The 13,722-nt window shown below is 43.0% G+C and overlaps 1 protein-coding gene across 19 annotated transcripts in view; it reads left to right on the top strand.

Moving 5' to 3' along the window:
* Positions 1-13,722, top strand: part of PTPRT (protein tyrosine phosphatase receptor type T) — a 2,174,878-nt gene that overhangs the window by 1,746,790 nt on the left and 414,366 nt on the right. For 12 of the 19 annotated variants that reach the window (XM_069652364.1, XM_069652360.1, XM_069652362.1 and 9 more), the window contains one exon: positions 1,140-1,275. In XM_069652364.1, coding sequence (XP_069508465.1) covers positions 1,140-1,275 — 136 coding nt within the window. Of the gene's footprint in view, positions 1-1,139; positions 1,276-7,527; positions 7,609-13,722 lie in introns of all 19 variants that reach the window. The other 7 variants (XM_069652359.1, XM_069652348.1, XM_069652349.1 and 4 more) reach the window with 1 other exon arrangement.

Below are 13,722 nucleotides of genomic sequence, written 5' to 3'. Positions count from 1 at the left end.
CAAGGGCTCGAAGTGTACGGATCTGCAAATGTTTAGCATCAAGGATACAACATTCTATACATGCTCATCTGTCATTGGTGCCACTTTGGTGGACACGACCAAGTCCCTGTTATCAGTCGACATATTTCTCATGTCGACATGGCATAATTTCAGAGTTAGAAGTATCCGTTCACCATCATTAAGAACGGTTGAACCAACCTACCCATTATCCATTAAAAGAATATTGTGATCTCAGGGCAGATTTGAATCGTCCAAACTCAAAAAGTCCACACAGGCTATTTTCTGTTGGCAAATCCCATAATTTGGTTTAATCTTAGTACACATTTGGGTGAATACAGCCAGACAATATTAATACACGTTTGAACCAAATAGAAATCACCTTCACCAAAATGGGAAACTGAAAACACTGCCTGAGATAAACCAAACACCTTAAGGAGACATCCACCAAACGATGCTCACCTCGACGATGGCGCTGCATTCCTTCAATTCCTGTAATTAATCTTACCTTTCGTGGAAGACAGACACATGTAAACAGTTCTGAAGTAGAAAGTGAGGTGCAATTGTTCTCTTCTAACTTTTACATCTATATGTAGGGATCCCAGAGATGCTGTGCAGCAGTAACATTGACGCCAATTAACCCTTGATTAGGCATCCTATTTTACCCCACATTTTATATGATTCTTCCCCTCGTTGAGTGCATAGTCTCCTTCCATGCTCTTTCAGGGAAATTCACTGTTGACTTATCTCAAGAGACACACCTTGGATGTGTACCTGCCTTTAAGGTCCCACTGCACAACTCTTGGGAGATAACTGTCTGAAGCATATTCTATAATTTCATGACACAGCTTGTCCATCTTCTGTTCATCCCACCCATTGGTCTGTGAGCTGCTGGATCGTTTCATTTAAATCCTTTTTTTTGGCATTGCAGAAATTGTGCTGCAAATCACTTGCTGAATATGCTTAGCTGCATGCCCCATCTTGTCTTGTGTGACATCATGTTAGGTAACTGCAGGTAAGCCAAAGCAGCAGACACATGACTGGATGCCAAATCACTAGTGAATAGACCTCAAGAGTTAATTATGCTCAGTTTACTTGACATGCCTAGAACTTTCATCGGCCATTCACATTTCCTCGTCTAGGTGCTTCTACTCAGAATTCCAATGCGGTGGAGCCGGAAAAGCAGGTGGACAACACAGTGAAGATGGCTGGAGTCATTGCAGGACTGCTGATGTTCGTGATCATCCTACTTGGAGCAATGCTCACCATCAAGAGAAGGTAAGAGGCACTTTGCTCCTTAATCTAGATCTCATACATCAACCTCTCATTCCTCAACTCATTTGACTACCTGTCATGAATACACACCTACTTACCTTTGTGTGGTTTAGGGGCATATTTTATCTATGAATGTTATGAGAATGTGTCAAAGCTCTGGGCGCAGCTAAAATCATGTCTTTACGAGTTTCAGAAAGTCTAGTACGTAGTCTTCAAACCCCAAAGGCTTCTTCTGCTGTGCACATATGTATTGTGATGCAGAAGGTTTCTTGAGATAGGCAGTTTTGTATATCCCTCTGTCTCATGAGGATTAGGAAGTTCTTTGTGTGAACGATGACCCGCGTAGGTCTTTTGAGATAATAGTTGTGTCCTTTACCGATGAACTTACCAATATTTGATCTCTATAGTGCTCCATTTTGACTTTCTTCCATTTTAACTGGTCTTCTTTGGTAATCACTTTACGGATCCCAGACTTATCGATTTGTAATTGATTTATTGGTGTCACTGGGGCTTTAGTAGGGCTAGAGTTCTTTTTAGACTTGGATGTCTGGCGTTACTGGAATCTCTACAGCTTTCCGCGTTTTCTGTAAGTTCAGTGGATTTCAGAGCTCTCTCTGTTTAAATGGGACTGGTCTTACTCTCGCTATTTGGTTTCTGTCTGGTGTTGTTTAATTATTAGTGTCACTATAAGTTCAGCAGAGCTTGAAGCACCCATGCTGCTTCTCCAAATGTTCCCAGGGTTAAATAGTTGGTGTGCAATGCTCTCTCATTGCGGTTGAATAATCAGCATCACTAAGAGCTGGATGAAATTCGGGGCTGCTATTTTACTTGCATGACTGAACTCACTACACATTTTGTGAGGGTCCGAGCCTTCTTATGAAATGTAAATCTGAAAGCCCATCGGAGCTTATATATGTGTGTGCTTATATGACTGTTGTAACACAGGTATTTCTGTGCTTCTATACTTGCTGTTACTGAAAGCCCATGCACACTTTTTACTAATGATTGATACTTCTGCGTGCTTGGTGGGGCTCAATATTCTCTATAATACTGGAGTGAGCAAGCAAATAGTCAGCATGGAATGTTCTGATCCTCACAGTAGCTTTAAAATAAAATAAAATAAAAAAGAATGATCCAATAAGTCTGGGAAATGGGTCTCCAACATTCTGTTCACATGCAAGCCAGGGGCCTCAATCTCCTCTAACTACACTCGCCTTTCAGCAGCATTCTTGCTTTTGCTATGGGCTCCTTTGTTGTCCTACTTTGTGCTTCTGTGCGCCTCTTTCTTTGGCCATTAAAATGGAGAGGGAACTGTTCTCCCTAAAGCTACCCTTATAGTGTTGTTTCTTTATTTCATATGTTGCTTATAGTTTTCGGGTTTTACATGCTAATGGCTTTTTTGATGATTGAACCTTACTCCTGTATTACAAACATGACTACTTCACCCACCACTGACATGGATATGAAACCTTGCATTGGCATGAAATAACATAACAGGTGTATTTGTAAAGCACACTTTCACCCCGGAGGGGCATCTTGTCGCTTACAAAAGATGTTTATTGTTACCCAACTTAATGGTACTCATTGTATCACCCTCAGAAGGATGAAGGGCTGAGTGGACCTGTCAGAATTTGAACCTGTGTCCATGAGGTGAAACACAGGCCCTTGTAGTGGATGTCTACTGATCCACAGAGCCTGCTGTTCAAAACGCAGAGCATTAGTGTCCCTGATCCTCTTTATTTGCTCTCTGCTCAGACTAATAAGTTGACCTTCAATGCGCATACATTATGGCATTGCCTGCCGCTGTGGGACTTACCAAATAATGGAGGCATGGCATGGACTTTTGAGTCCAGGAGAGCTTATCAGGATCATTGGCTTCCATGCTATAATGCCCAGTACAGTTCTGGAATCCTCCATTGTTTTGGATCACAGCCTCCACCTCTGCTGCTTCTCTTAATGATGAATCTGCATGCTGAAGGTGCATGCCGGCAGCCACAGACATTACCACCTAATGTGCATGTGGCATGGATCCTTTTTGCATTCTAGAGTGACAATCAGGATTCTTGGCTTCCAGATATAATCCCCAGTCCACTTATTGAGTCCGATGATCCTAATAGGTGGAGGGGTCTCCAAGACCACACTCGCTGCTTGGACACTTCACCTCTCTGCCACTACTTACCGCTAGATGGATTTTTCAATTCCAGCCCACATAGTTCTGGGGCCTGCGTTTCTGTTTCTCTTCACCAAATCAACTCCCAAACCCTTTTGCCGGTGGTGAACTTGATATTCCATGACATTAACAGCACATATTAAATGGTAGGTGGTAGGTGCTTGATATAAGGTGTATTAGTACCTGGGGATGTGATAGCAGCTAATCATACTGCTTAGACAGTGTGATTTGTCTAAAAGTGAATGCCCATATTCCTAAGAGTATGCTGACTGATCTGACTCTCCATCTCCATATAGTGCTTTCCAGTCACCATCCAGTTCACGCAACTCCCCATCCAGCACCAACCTCCCAGGACATATTCAAGTTCTCTTACCAGTCTTCCTTCCTGCTCTGTATCCCCCCAACAGATCCTTTATTGACTTCATAAAGGGGGGCACTTCCAGCAGCAACTGGCTGCCATTTTCATGGTAGCATTTTACTTGTAGTTTCTTATGAGGAAGAACATGGTTGTTCTCTGTCGCTCAGTTTGAACAATGACATTACATTGGAATAAACAGTGCCATTAAGGCCTGCGGGAGAAGGTTCCATGGCCCAGGGTACCTTACATCTTCCAGAGGCCCATGAATGTGCCAGGGCTGCCAACATCAAAACGTGAGACATTCAAAGAGTTGACTTGCTTCCCATGTTATCAATACAAGACAGTGTGACAGACTATCTTGAATCATATGTGTCAATAGCTGTGCTGGCCTCATGAATGACAGCCTCATTAGGATGATGTATATCAATGCCTGGACAAAAACCTAAGATAACAAGTTTTCTATGACCATAGTCATTCAATAGGCTGGGATGTTCTCAAAGGTGACAGACTCCCTGCAAGACCAGGGATAATCACTACCTGTCATGCTAATGTACCAGAGGCTACAAGGTAGTAGTTCCAATTGCATGGACTGTTTTCATGGGACAGACTCCATAACGCCAATGTTAACATTACCATGGACTTCATCAGAGTTGCTGGGCTCTTTAAAGCCATGGGTACCATTACCTCAACTGTTCACAAATGTGTGAGCGCTATACAACACCACGAATGCCAATACTTGGACTGTTCACACACATTACAGGCTCTCTAGGACCATGGTTACACCTGGAGTGTTCTGTTGCGTGAGGCCGTCTAATCCATGGTCTTAAATACTTTAGTCATTCTCAAAGGTAACAGACTTTTTGGAGAATGTGGGTACCAATGCCGTTCCCCTTTACAGAGGGGACACATGTTCTAAGAACCTGGTTGTCAAAACTTCTATTGTACTCAGATGCTGCATGCTTTCTAATACCGTGGTGTTCAAGCTCCTAGTTGTTCCGTGTAGGGATAGGCTATAAAATAGTGTAGTATCCTAATGCCTCAACTTTTCTGAGTTATAAGACTACTTAAGGACATAGTACCACACACCTAGCTCGTTGTTAGAGGTGACCCAATCTCTAAGAAAGGCCTATATACATCTCAAGGGACAGGCATTTGAATACTATGCACTAATAGAAACACTGTTATCAAAAGTGACATGCTTTTTAGTACTGTTGTTGTTTAATCCTGGACTAGGCTAATAGGTGACAGGCTCTCAGACCATTGTTTTCAGCCCACAGGCTGATCGTTGGATCTAGTGACAGCTCTATCAGGCACCAGTTATCAATACTCAATAGAATGATCATAGGTAATATCCTATCTTTGATCAAATATATTCTGTACAGTTCATATAACGCTTTACTCTTAGTATTCTTAGGATAGAAAACACCCTGGCTAAGTGCATCTTGCAGCCAACTTCAGGTGGATTACAGTCACCTGTGTGCTAGTTATGTTATACATATATATATATACAAAAAAAGGAAAGGAAAACGAACAGCACTCCAGGCAAACACGTAGATCTCCACAAATAGTAATCAGTGTACTGAAGAAAATACACCTCAGCTCGTATTTAAATAACGTGCTGTTTATTGTTTTAAAAACAGAGACAAAAATGGTCACGCAGTAGGTCAGTGACAAGGGTTCAACAGAGGCAGGATGCCATCCTGCTAGAAAAGACATGTTTCGCGCACCACTCGGCGCTTGTTCACTCGTGAGGCAGCAATTCAGAGTGCAGTAATAAAGGACAAACATAAGTCCTACTGCTATGGTAAACATAAGTCCTACAGCTCGGCAGACATTTTAGAACATATAGACACAGTGGGGTAACAGTTCAAATGAGGTAGCAATGGCAGAAAGGCATACACAAAATAATGATGCCACGAAAAATAATAAAAACAAAACAAAAGAAAGCATAATTGACTAATAAAAACTGCATTTGCTGACTGAAATCCCACATGTTTTATGATCCAATAGCCTCCGGTGGTGATATGGTGTTAGAACACATAGTCCACAAATCTCCACAGCATCAAATTAGTCCCAAGATAAAATAATTGAAGAAGTGAAAAATGCAATAGTCACCTCATGAAGAATGGCAGCACATATGAATAAAATGGATATATATATATATATAGAGCAGGATGACTACAGGCCTTTGCACCGGGAACCTTCTGAAGGCTGAATCCCCAGGAAAGCCTGGTTACTACAGTGACGTCTCAATAAATCAGAGCATGCGCAATGCATCCGAAAAGGGAGGAGCTTTGTCACTTTCATCAGGATGTGAAGGTCCCTAAAAACATGGGAAAGAGGCTTTTTAGAAAAGCCAGCGGTGAGGAGGCGATGTAACTTTGAGTCCTTCTAATGCTGTGAGGGGCTTGGGAGGGAAAGAACGGTATGTCTGTTTCAACAGAAATCCCTGTGGAGTGAAGTAGGGCTGCCGCTAGTCCCAGGAAATGCATGCCACCATGATAATAATGACTTTCTCCGTATTTGGTCTTTATCCCTGTACTTACCAGAGCAGAACCTGCTGAGTGAAGTCTCGTCAGCCTGCTCATTAGATTGATGGCAAGTCCCTTCTCCATGTCTGTGCCTGTGTAGATTATGTCAGCAAGTATACAATGGTGGTCATTATGGGAAAGAAGAAAAAAGAATAACAATAGTAATAATGATACTAATACTAACAAACCCACAATGCAGTACATCGCTATAGTGGAAAACACATTAATCTACAAAACAGCAGGGAAACACGTACTTATTTAGAAGCAACAATTAGCAAATCTCTTCCCAGACAGCTCCACTTTCTCCTTCAAAATGGCTGCTTGTGGGCCAGCGATTTCAGCAGCTGTGTGTGCATTACAAAGCAGATTCCAGACTTCAGCTTACGCTCTTGAATTTATCTTTTTTTTTAAACAGACAGCAAGCAAACCACTCTCCAGACAGACCGAACGAGTGTTCATCCGTTTTCTTTTTTTATTCAAACGGAAAGCACTTAATTCCTTGCAATTGTCATGGACACTTCATAAAATGCGCTGACAAAAGGCATGCAGTGCTTTCAGCTTATGTGATTCAGAAAACAGTTCTAAACAATGAGATAGCCAGCCTGGCCTACACTGAGGTGGGTGTTAGGGAGCAAATCAAGAGTAGGTTGAATGTGCTCTTGGGCACTGTGATTACTATCCAGTCATCCTGTTTTTCAATGTGTCCCCTATTAGGATCTCTGAAGCCCAAGCACCAGATGCCTCTTCACACATGTTTACCATATGAAAAGTGCATTTGGTTAATTGTTTTACATGAACTTTGTAAAAATGTCAAGTCCTTTAGTGCTCATTGTTAGATGAACATTTCAATATGACAATTAAATAAATAAATACATGCATTTTCCAAAGCAGTGGATTTCCAATATGTATCATTCTTCAATAGCATTTTCAAGTAGTGTGAACGATTTTCTATGAATGTTTTGATTTAATAAGGCACTACAAAAGGAGTTTTGCCTCAACATCCTTATATTCAAGCTATCCTAGAATGTTATTCTATGGACATTGTTCTGCTCATTTCCAGGGCTGTAGGACCCACTGGGACAACAAAGTGCATTGTGTTTGGGGGCTTGCGGACTCTTTTTAGGTGTTGACATGGTGGGTGAAGAGGTGACTCGTGAGCTGCTTTCTGAAGGCCGGTATGTTGGATTGTTTTGCAGAGCTCTTTGGGGAGTCTGTTCCAGGTGGCTGGGGCCGGTGTCAGAAGGATCTTCCCCCTGCGGAGGCTTTGGAGAACCGAGGTATTTATTGGAGAATCTGGATGTTGGAACGTAGGTTTCTTTGGATCTGTGGCGTCAGATGATGCCCTCTATGTATTGTGGTGTATTTCCATTGAAGTCTTTGTGCATGATGGTGAGCCTAATTCTGGCTCATGCTTCCAAAAGGAGCCATTGCAAGCAGTGTATGCCTGGAGCTGTGTGGACACTTCTCTTTGTGTTGGTGATGGCTGGCTCTGCTGTTTCATAGCCTATTTTCTTCGTCTTCAGAATAGGTGATTTTGAGCATAACTTACTTTAGACCAATGGGAAGTCCACCTGGGAGAGGAGGAGATGACATCACTCTTTTGCAGCTGAGAGTAAATATTCAAATGCATGAGCCCATATACGTATGCTGCTCAACTTGTCCATGGTTTTCTGGGTCCCAACAAGGCCACCAAATTCACATGACATTGTCTGTTTTTATTTGCTGAAACGTATATGATTTTGGAGGGGAGTACAGGCCCCACCTGCTCACATGGTCTCCTCTATGTTTCAATCTCGTTTACTAGAAGATCTATTTTCACCAGAGTGTTGACACCATCGAACAGTCCAATAATTAGATGCTTTGTGCGTACTGTACCTCGCAGAGTTAAGCAGCTCAACCACACTTGGGGCCTGCCACACTGATGCATGTATATGTTATGTGCGATGGTTTCAGAAGAAAAAAAAAACAAATAGCAAAAACTGGTTTATATGTTGGCACATTTGTTTTCTTCTTGGAGAAAAAAGATGAGTTGATGTCTTATTCCAAGTGTCACTTTCCCCAGTAGTATTTTATTTGCAGACAGATCCCCCAGACTAGAAAGTGGTCTAGTAAAAAGAGACTATGGTGATTGTGTGGCATCAGGCCCAACACTGGGAATTTCTCTGAGTTACCCTCAAGAATTGAGAGATCTTTTTACTGGGTCGGTGCAGCCTGGTAGCAGCTCTTGCAGGAATATGCATTCTGGACCTAGCAGAGTTGTCAGCATTGTCTAACGCCGGATGCCTGCCCTAGTGCACAAAACAAAATTGATTAGCCGTCTTATTGATTCCAGTTCTTCACTGTATAAACAAAGTTCAACTGCTGGACCTCTAGCCAGAGCTCAGGACATTGTTGAATATCCTGGACAGGGTACAGGAACACTGGACCGCTGATGGCCTGGTACTGCTTTGCCATACCTCTAAATACAATTAGTTCAGGAGACCGACACACTAACCGTTTCACCGTCCCAGGCAGGAGGTCCAGAACAACACAAATCAAGGTATCCCATAAATTTATTTTCCACTTGGTAAGTTTGAGGTGAATCAGTGTCCTGGTTATTGGACTTTGAACCGGTTTGTCCCGCCCCATTATCGAGAGAGATATGCCTTGGCATAGGTGGATCAGAGAAGTATAGCCTCTATGTAACAGACCTTCACAGACTGGATTGCAGCATTATTTTTGGAGGGTTTCATTTGGACACCTCTGGATCCGAACTGTTTGACTCTCGAGGCAGTATCCCCCCATTGGGAGTGTGGATATTTTCCTGGGAGAGGTCACGGCTAAATACGTTGGTTTGCATTAGGGTGTGTGCATCTGGAATCTACTGTTTGAGGGTGACATCTCTCCACCACTACATTGTCTCACGTGTTCTTTGCTTTAGTGGCAGTGAAGCTTCCTCTGTCACCTCAAACAGAGAAATTGTCATCATCCACTTTGAAGTGTGTGAACGGATTGCCTTTTTTTTATCATGGGCCTGTGAGAAGACCATGGAAATGTGTTCCTTATCCTTTGTAGTGTAAACGTGTGCTAAATCATTCCCTGATGCCACTGAATTTCCTCTAGGGACAAGACCGAGGTAGAAATAGTGACTTGAAGAGTAGAGCCCCTAATTGGAGGAAAAAGCACCTAGCAAAAAAGTAAAATCAACAGTCCTCATAAGTCCATTGATGAGCATTCACTGGACTAGTCTGCCAGAGTCCATGAATGGGACAACCACACAGAATACATGAACTCTAAGTAAGAGATGTTATACAAATTCCTTCCTTACATTAATACTTATATATTACTAGGTGGCCCATACTAGTACTATGATGGCCTGGACAGAGCCTTTAGCAACACAAAAGAGGTTATGGCTGGAAGGTTTATAAGTATTCTTAACATCTGACATTGCTCTGAGCAACACTCCAGGCCATCATTGTTTTTCCTGGCAAGCCATTGCAGAAAGGCGAAAGACCATATGTAAATCATGCTTGGCCCCACCCCAAAAGGGGCTATCCAGCCCAAACTGCTAGGTCACATCTCTTCTGCATGAGACAGCACGCACCCCAAGCAATATTTCGACCTCATTATGCATCATCAGTGAGGTGCAGCTTAGGTCCCTAGGCCTAGAAGGAAAAGGCTATGTTATCCAAGAATAACGTTGCACACAATATGAAGGACATCAACTATCCTGAAAAATTACACCAACCTCTAATCTCAGAGATCACATTCAATGATTCCTCTGACCACTGCAAACGTCACATTTGTGAACCACAACTGTGGATTTGTGAACCCAAGGGTCAAAGGTGTAGATCCTGGCCAACAACCATGCGAGTGAGCTGGCTAAATACTGCTGGTAATATTCCGCTTACCCACCAGACCACCATGCTAGTACTGGAGCATATCATCCTATGGGAATCACTGGCTTCAATGCACGTGCCGTCAAATGTTCCTATGGGAAGTAGAGGAAAGCCCTAGGAGCTCCGCTTCTCTGTGTACTAATTCACCTTGTTTGTGAGATCAGTGGGCCCATATTCATTTGAACACATGATCTGATCTCTCGAGGGCATACCAATGGGTCCTCAACATCCTCCCACCTTGTGCTTGTATGCGGGCACTGGTAATGACATTTCTGACATCTCTGTTGATGACTTTTTTAAGGTGCTTATATCCAAAGTGCTCATGACTTCATAGATGATGACATGATGTTGAGGAGTCCAAGATCAGAAGTTTTCACCCGCATTTAAAGTAACATCCTGAGAATGGAATCCATGTGTCAGAAAACAAGCTGCCTTTAAGTGATTATCAAAAAGTTGATAAACAAAGCAGAGTCTCTGCACATTAAAGGGCGTTGGGCTTGTTTTATTTTTCAAATGCCAAAGTATTCACGTTACAATCTCATCAGGCAGTTGGAGGATCTTCCCGGTATGGTTTCAGGGACATCTTTTTGGGACACACCAGGGGTACGAACTGGTCACTCTATTGGCAAACCTGTTGCTTCTGATTCAGAGGCGGAATGGCCTGCATACAGGGCTCTCTAAGAGATGTGTGTGCCTTCACCAGTTTCCACCTCTTGTTCTTCCTTTGACTTTCAGCAGCTTGCTATTGGCAATTGAGAGGCACAAGTAGGGACAAGGTTTGGGAACTGCTCTCCTACTCTGACTGTGTTAGTAGGAGTGTAATGGTGTGGTGCGAGCAGCAACAGGAGGGTGTTGATCGCCTGTAGATGGAGGGTCACAGTGGATCCTGTGCTGCCAATGACTGGGGCAGGACGTCTGAGACTGCTCCACACGTGCCTCCTAAGGTCTGCCCTTCACATGCACATGCGTTGTGGCTGAGGCACTGGAGCAAACCGAGGTTGCATGTAGCAGCACCTAGATGTGGTTCATGTTTCCCTTTAAGCTTGGGGTGCAGAGTGGCTGTGATGGCAGAACAGGAAGATATAAGGCTGATTCTCACACATTATGAATATACATGGCTTATATTTCTTTACCTGACATAGGATGGACACATTTGGGAATTTGAGAATTTACAGACATGATGGCAGAACTGGGACATACGATGTTGTACCTTACATATGTACTTATTTATTTATAGAAGTGCTTGTATAGGGTGCACGAAAAATACATAGTTATTATGCTCTTGAATGATCAAGATACAAGAAGAGCAATACAAGAGGGAAGAAAGAGGTACAGTCGAAAGACTGGGGTGAATTAGCACATCTTTAGGAGTGTTCCAAACTAGAGCAAGGGATCTTCCTGGAGTCTAAACTAATCACAGGAGGTGTTCTCTAGAATGAACAAGCCAAACAGGTGCATCATCATCAGAACTCCGGCATTTACTCCAGAAACTTTGCTTCTCACCAGAATCCCTGCACTTCTTCTGAGAATCGGCCTAACAAACCAGCATCCATATCCACTTCCCTTGCAAACGCCCTCTCCTAGGATGGCCCTTTCACTGGTGCACAGCACACACTATATCCCATTCCCTAGCATTCTGAAGTGGGTCCCTCTGCATTCAGCACTGTACAGCATTCCCCAAATGAAGAAATGACTGTTTTTTTCTTTGGAATGTGAAGCTGCACTTGCCATATGTTGTAACAATTAGCCATGCTCGGGAGGATAGCTCAGCTGCAACGTGCTCGCCTTCAAAGCAAGATGACACCGAGCAACAGGTTCGATCCCCGGGTACGTGCTTAGAAACCTCTGGGTCTAAAGCGTGTTATAAATAACCTATCATATCATGTGAGGCTTTATCTTACAGATGGTGACTACACGAGCCAGTCACTGACAAAGATAAAAGCACTGGAGCAGTTGAAGTTCCCACTGGCATATGACGTCAGCAGTCAGGCCTGTGATATTGTTTGTTTATTGTGGTGACTATTCCTTCCATAAGCGGATGTATCTGCCATAGGATGCCAATGTTTTAGTATCCATGGCTGTGCCTGGCATGATGGCATCTGAGCATGCCATGATATATCTTATTTATGATAATTATACCTGGCATAAAATGGACTCACAAAGACAATTCAATCTGTTTGTATCATTTGATAACTACACATGGGTATGCGGGAGTACGTTGCATGCCATGACTGTATCTGGCATATTAGGCAGTGACTGTCAAAGGAGGGAGGTGGCAGAGCAGATGAGGCCATATTGGCATATGAGAAGAATGTCGGGTGCCACAACTAGCTTTATTTTGGATTTCTTCCTCGTCGATTGAGAACTACCACATAGAAAATGACAGTTCATATAAAACATCAGAGTGTCATCACGTTATACAGTGACTGATCACAATTTAAAAAATCACTATATTATCTCTATTTATTAAATGTACACTACTTTGCAAATGGCATTATAGTTATACGATTCTCCAGCATTGGCTCTTTCCTAGATTCTTGTGCTATGAACAATTCCCCATCGTCAGACTGGGATTCCTGGGTTAACCTTTTACAATAGTAAATAAAGAAACACTTTAGGTGTTTATTTTGTATCCCATTGCCCTACTTTTGTGTGATTCTGGACCCCACCAACGGGACATTGAGTATGTAACTCCTCCCCTGAAGCCTTCCTTCAGATTTTAACCGCATGTGTGTTTCTCCAGAGCAAAATCTGGGGGGAGGGCAGTGAATATGGAGGGAAGGAAGTCCCTTTTTAGAGCCCGCTCTAACTGTGCCCTGAAAAACTTTTTTTTAGGGGGAATGGCATAAGGAATGTATTTACTGCCTTCACCCACACCCCTCTGCTGAAGAGTGTGAAATATGTAAGACCTTCAGCTCTAAAACGCTAAAAGATAGAAAGACATGCCTGATATGATGGTTGAATGAAGGCCATCACCCCCCTTCAGAGGCAGAGTTCTCAACAAGCCTGGCGGTCCCAAGATGCCCAGAAAAAAAGGAATCTGGGTAAAAAAAGGGAAAAATCTGAGGAAAGGCCAGCAAAACAGCCTAAATTAGTGATAAAAAATGAATCACTGTTAAAGGCCAGGCCTTGTTTTCATCAATAGAGGAGGCCACAGGACTGCCAATGTTCTCAATAATGATTCCAAAAGGGGTCCCATCTACTGAAGGATCGCTGATGATATAATACATCAAAAAGGGCTCTCCCATTGACGGGCTTGACAACGGAAAAGAACTCGTTGACCAAAAGCTCATCAATGCGCAAACACTCATCCATGGAAAAGAAACGCTCATCGACGGAAGACGAACACTTGTCGATGGAGGAGAACCGCTCATCGATTGACAAGAACCGCTCCTCGAGGGACAAGAGCCGTTCGTCGATGGACAAGAACTGCTCATCGACAGACAAGAGCTGCTCGTTGACGGACAAGAGCTGCTCGTCAATGGACAAGAACAGCTTTTTGATGGACACAGA

Source organism: Ambystoma mexicanum, chromosome 3p (assembly GCF_040938575.1).
Source record: "Ambystoma mexicanum isolate Mex_15411 chromosome 3p, UKY_AmexF1_1, whole genome shotgun sequence".
Classification (NCBI taxonomy): domain Eukaryota; kingdom Metazoa; phylum Chordata; class Amphibia; order Caudata; family Ambystomatidae; genus Ambystoma; species Ambystoma mexicanum.
This window is presented reverse-complemented; position numbering and strand designations above follow the sequence as displayed.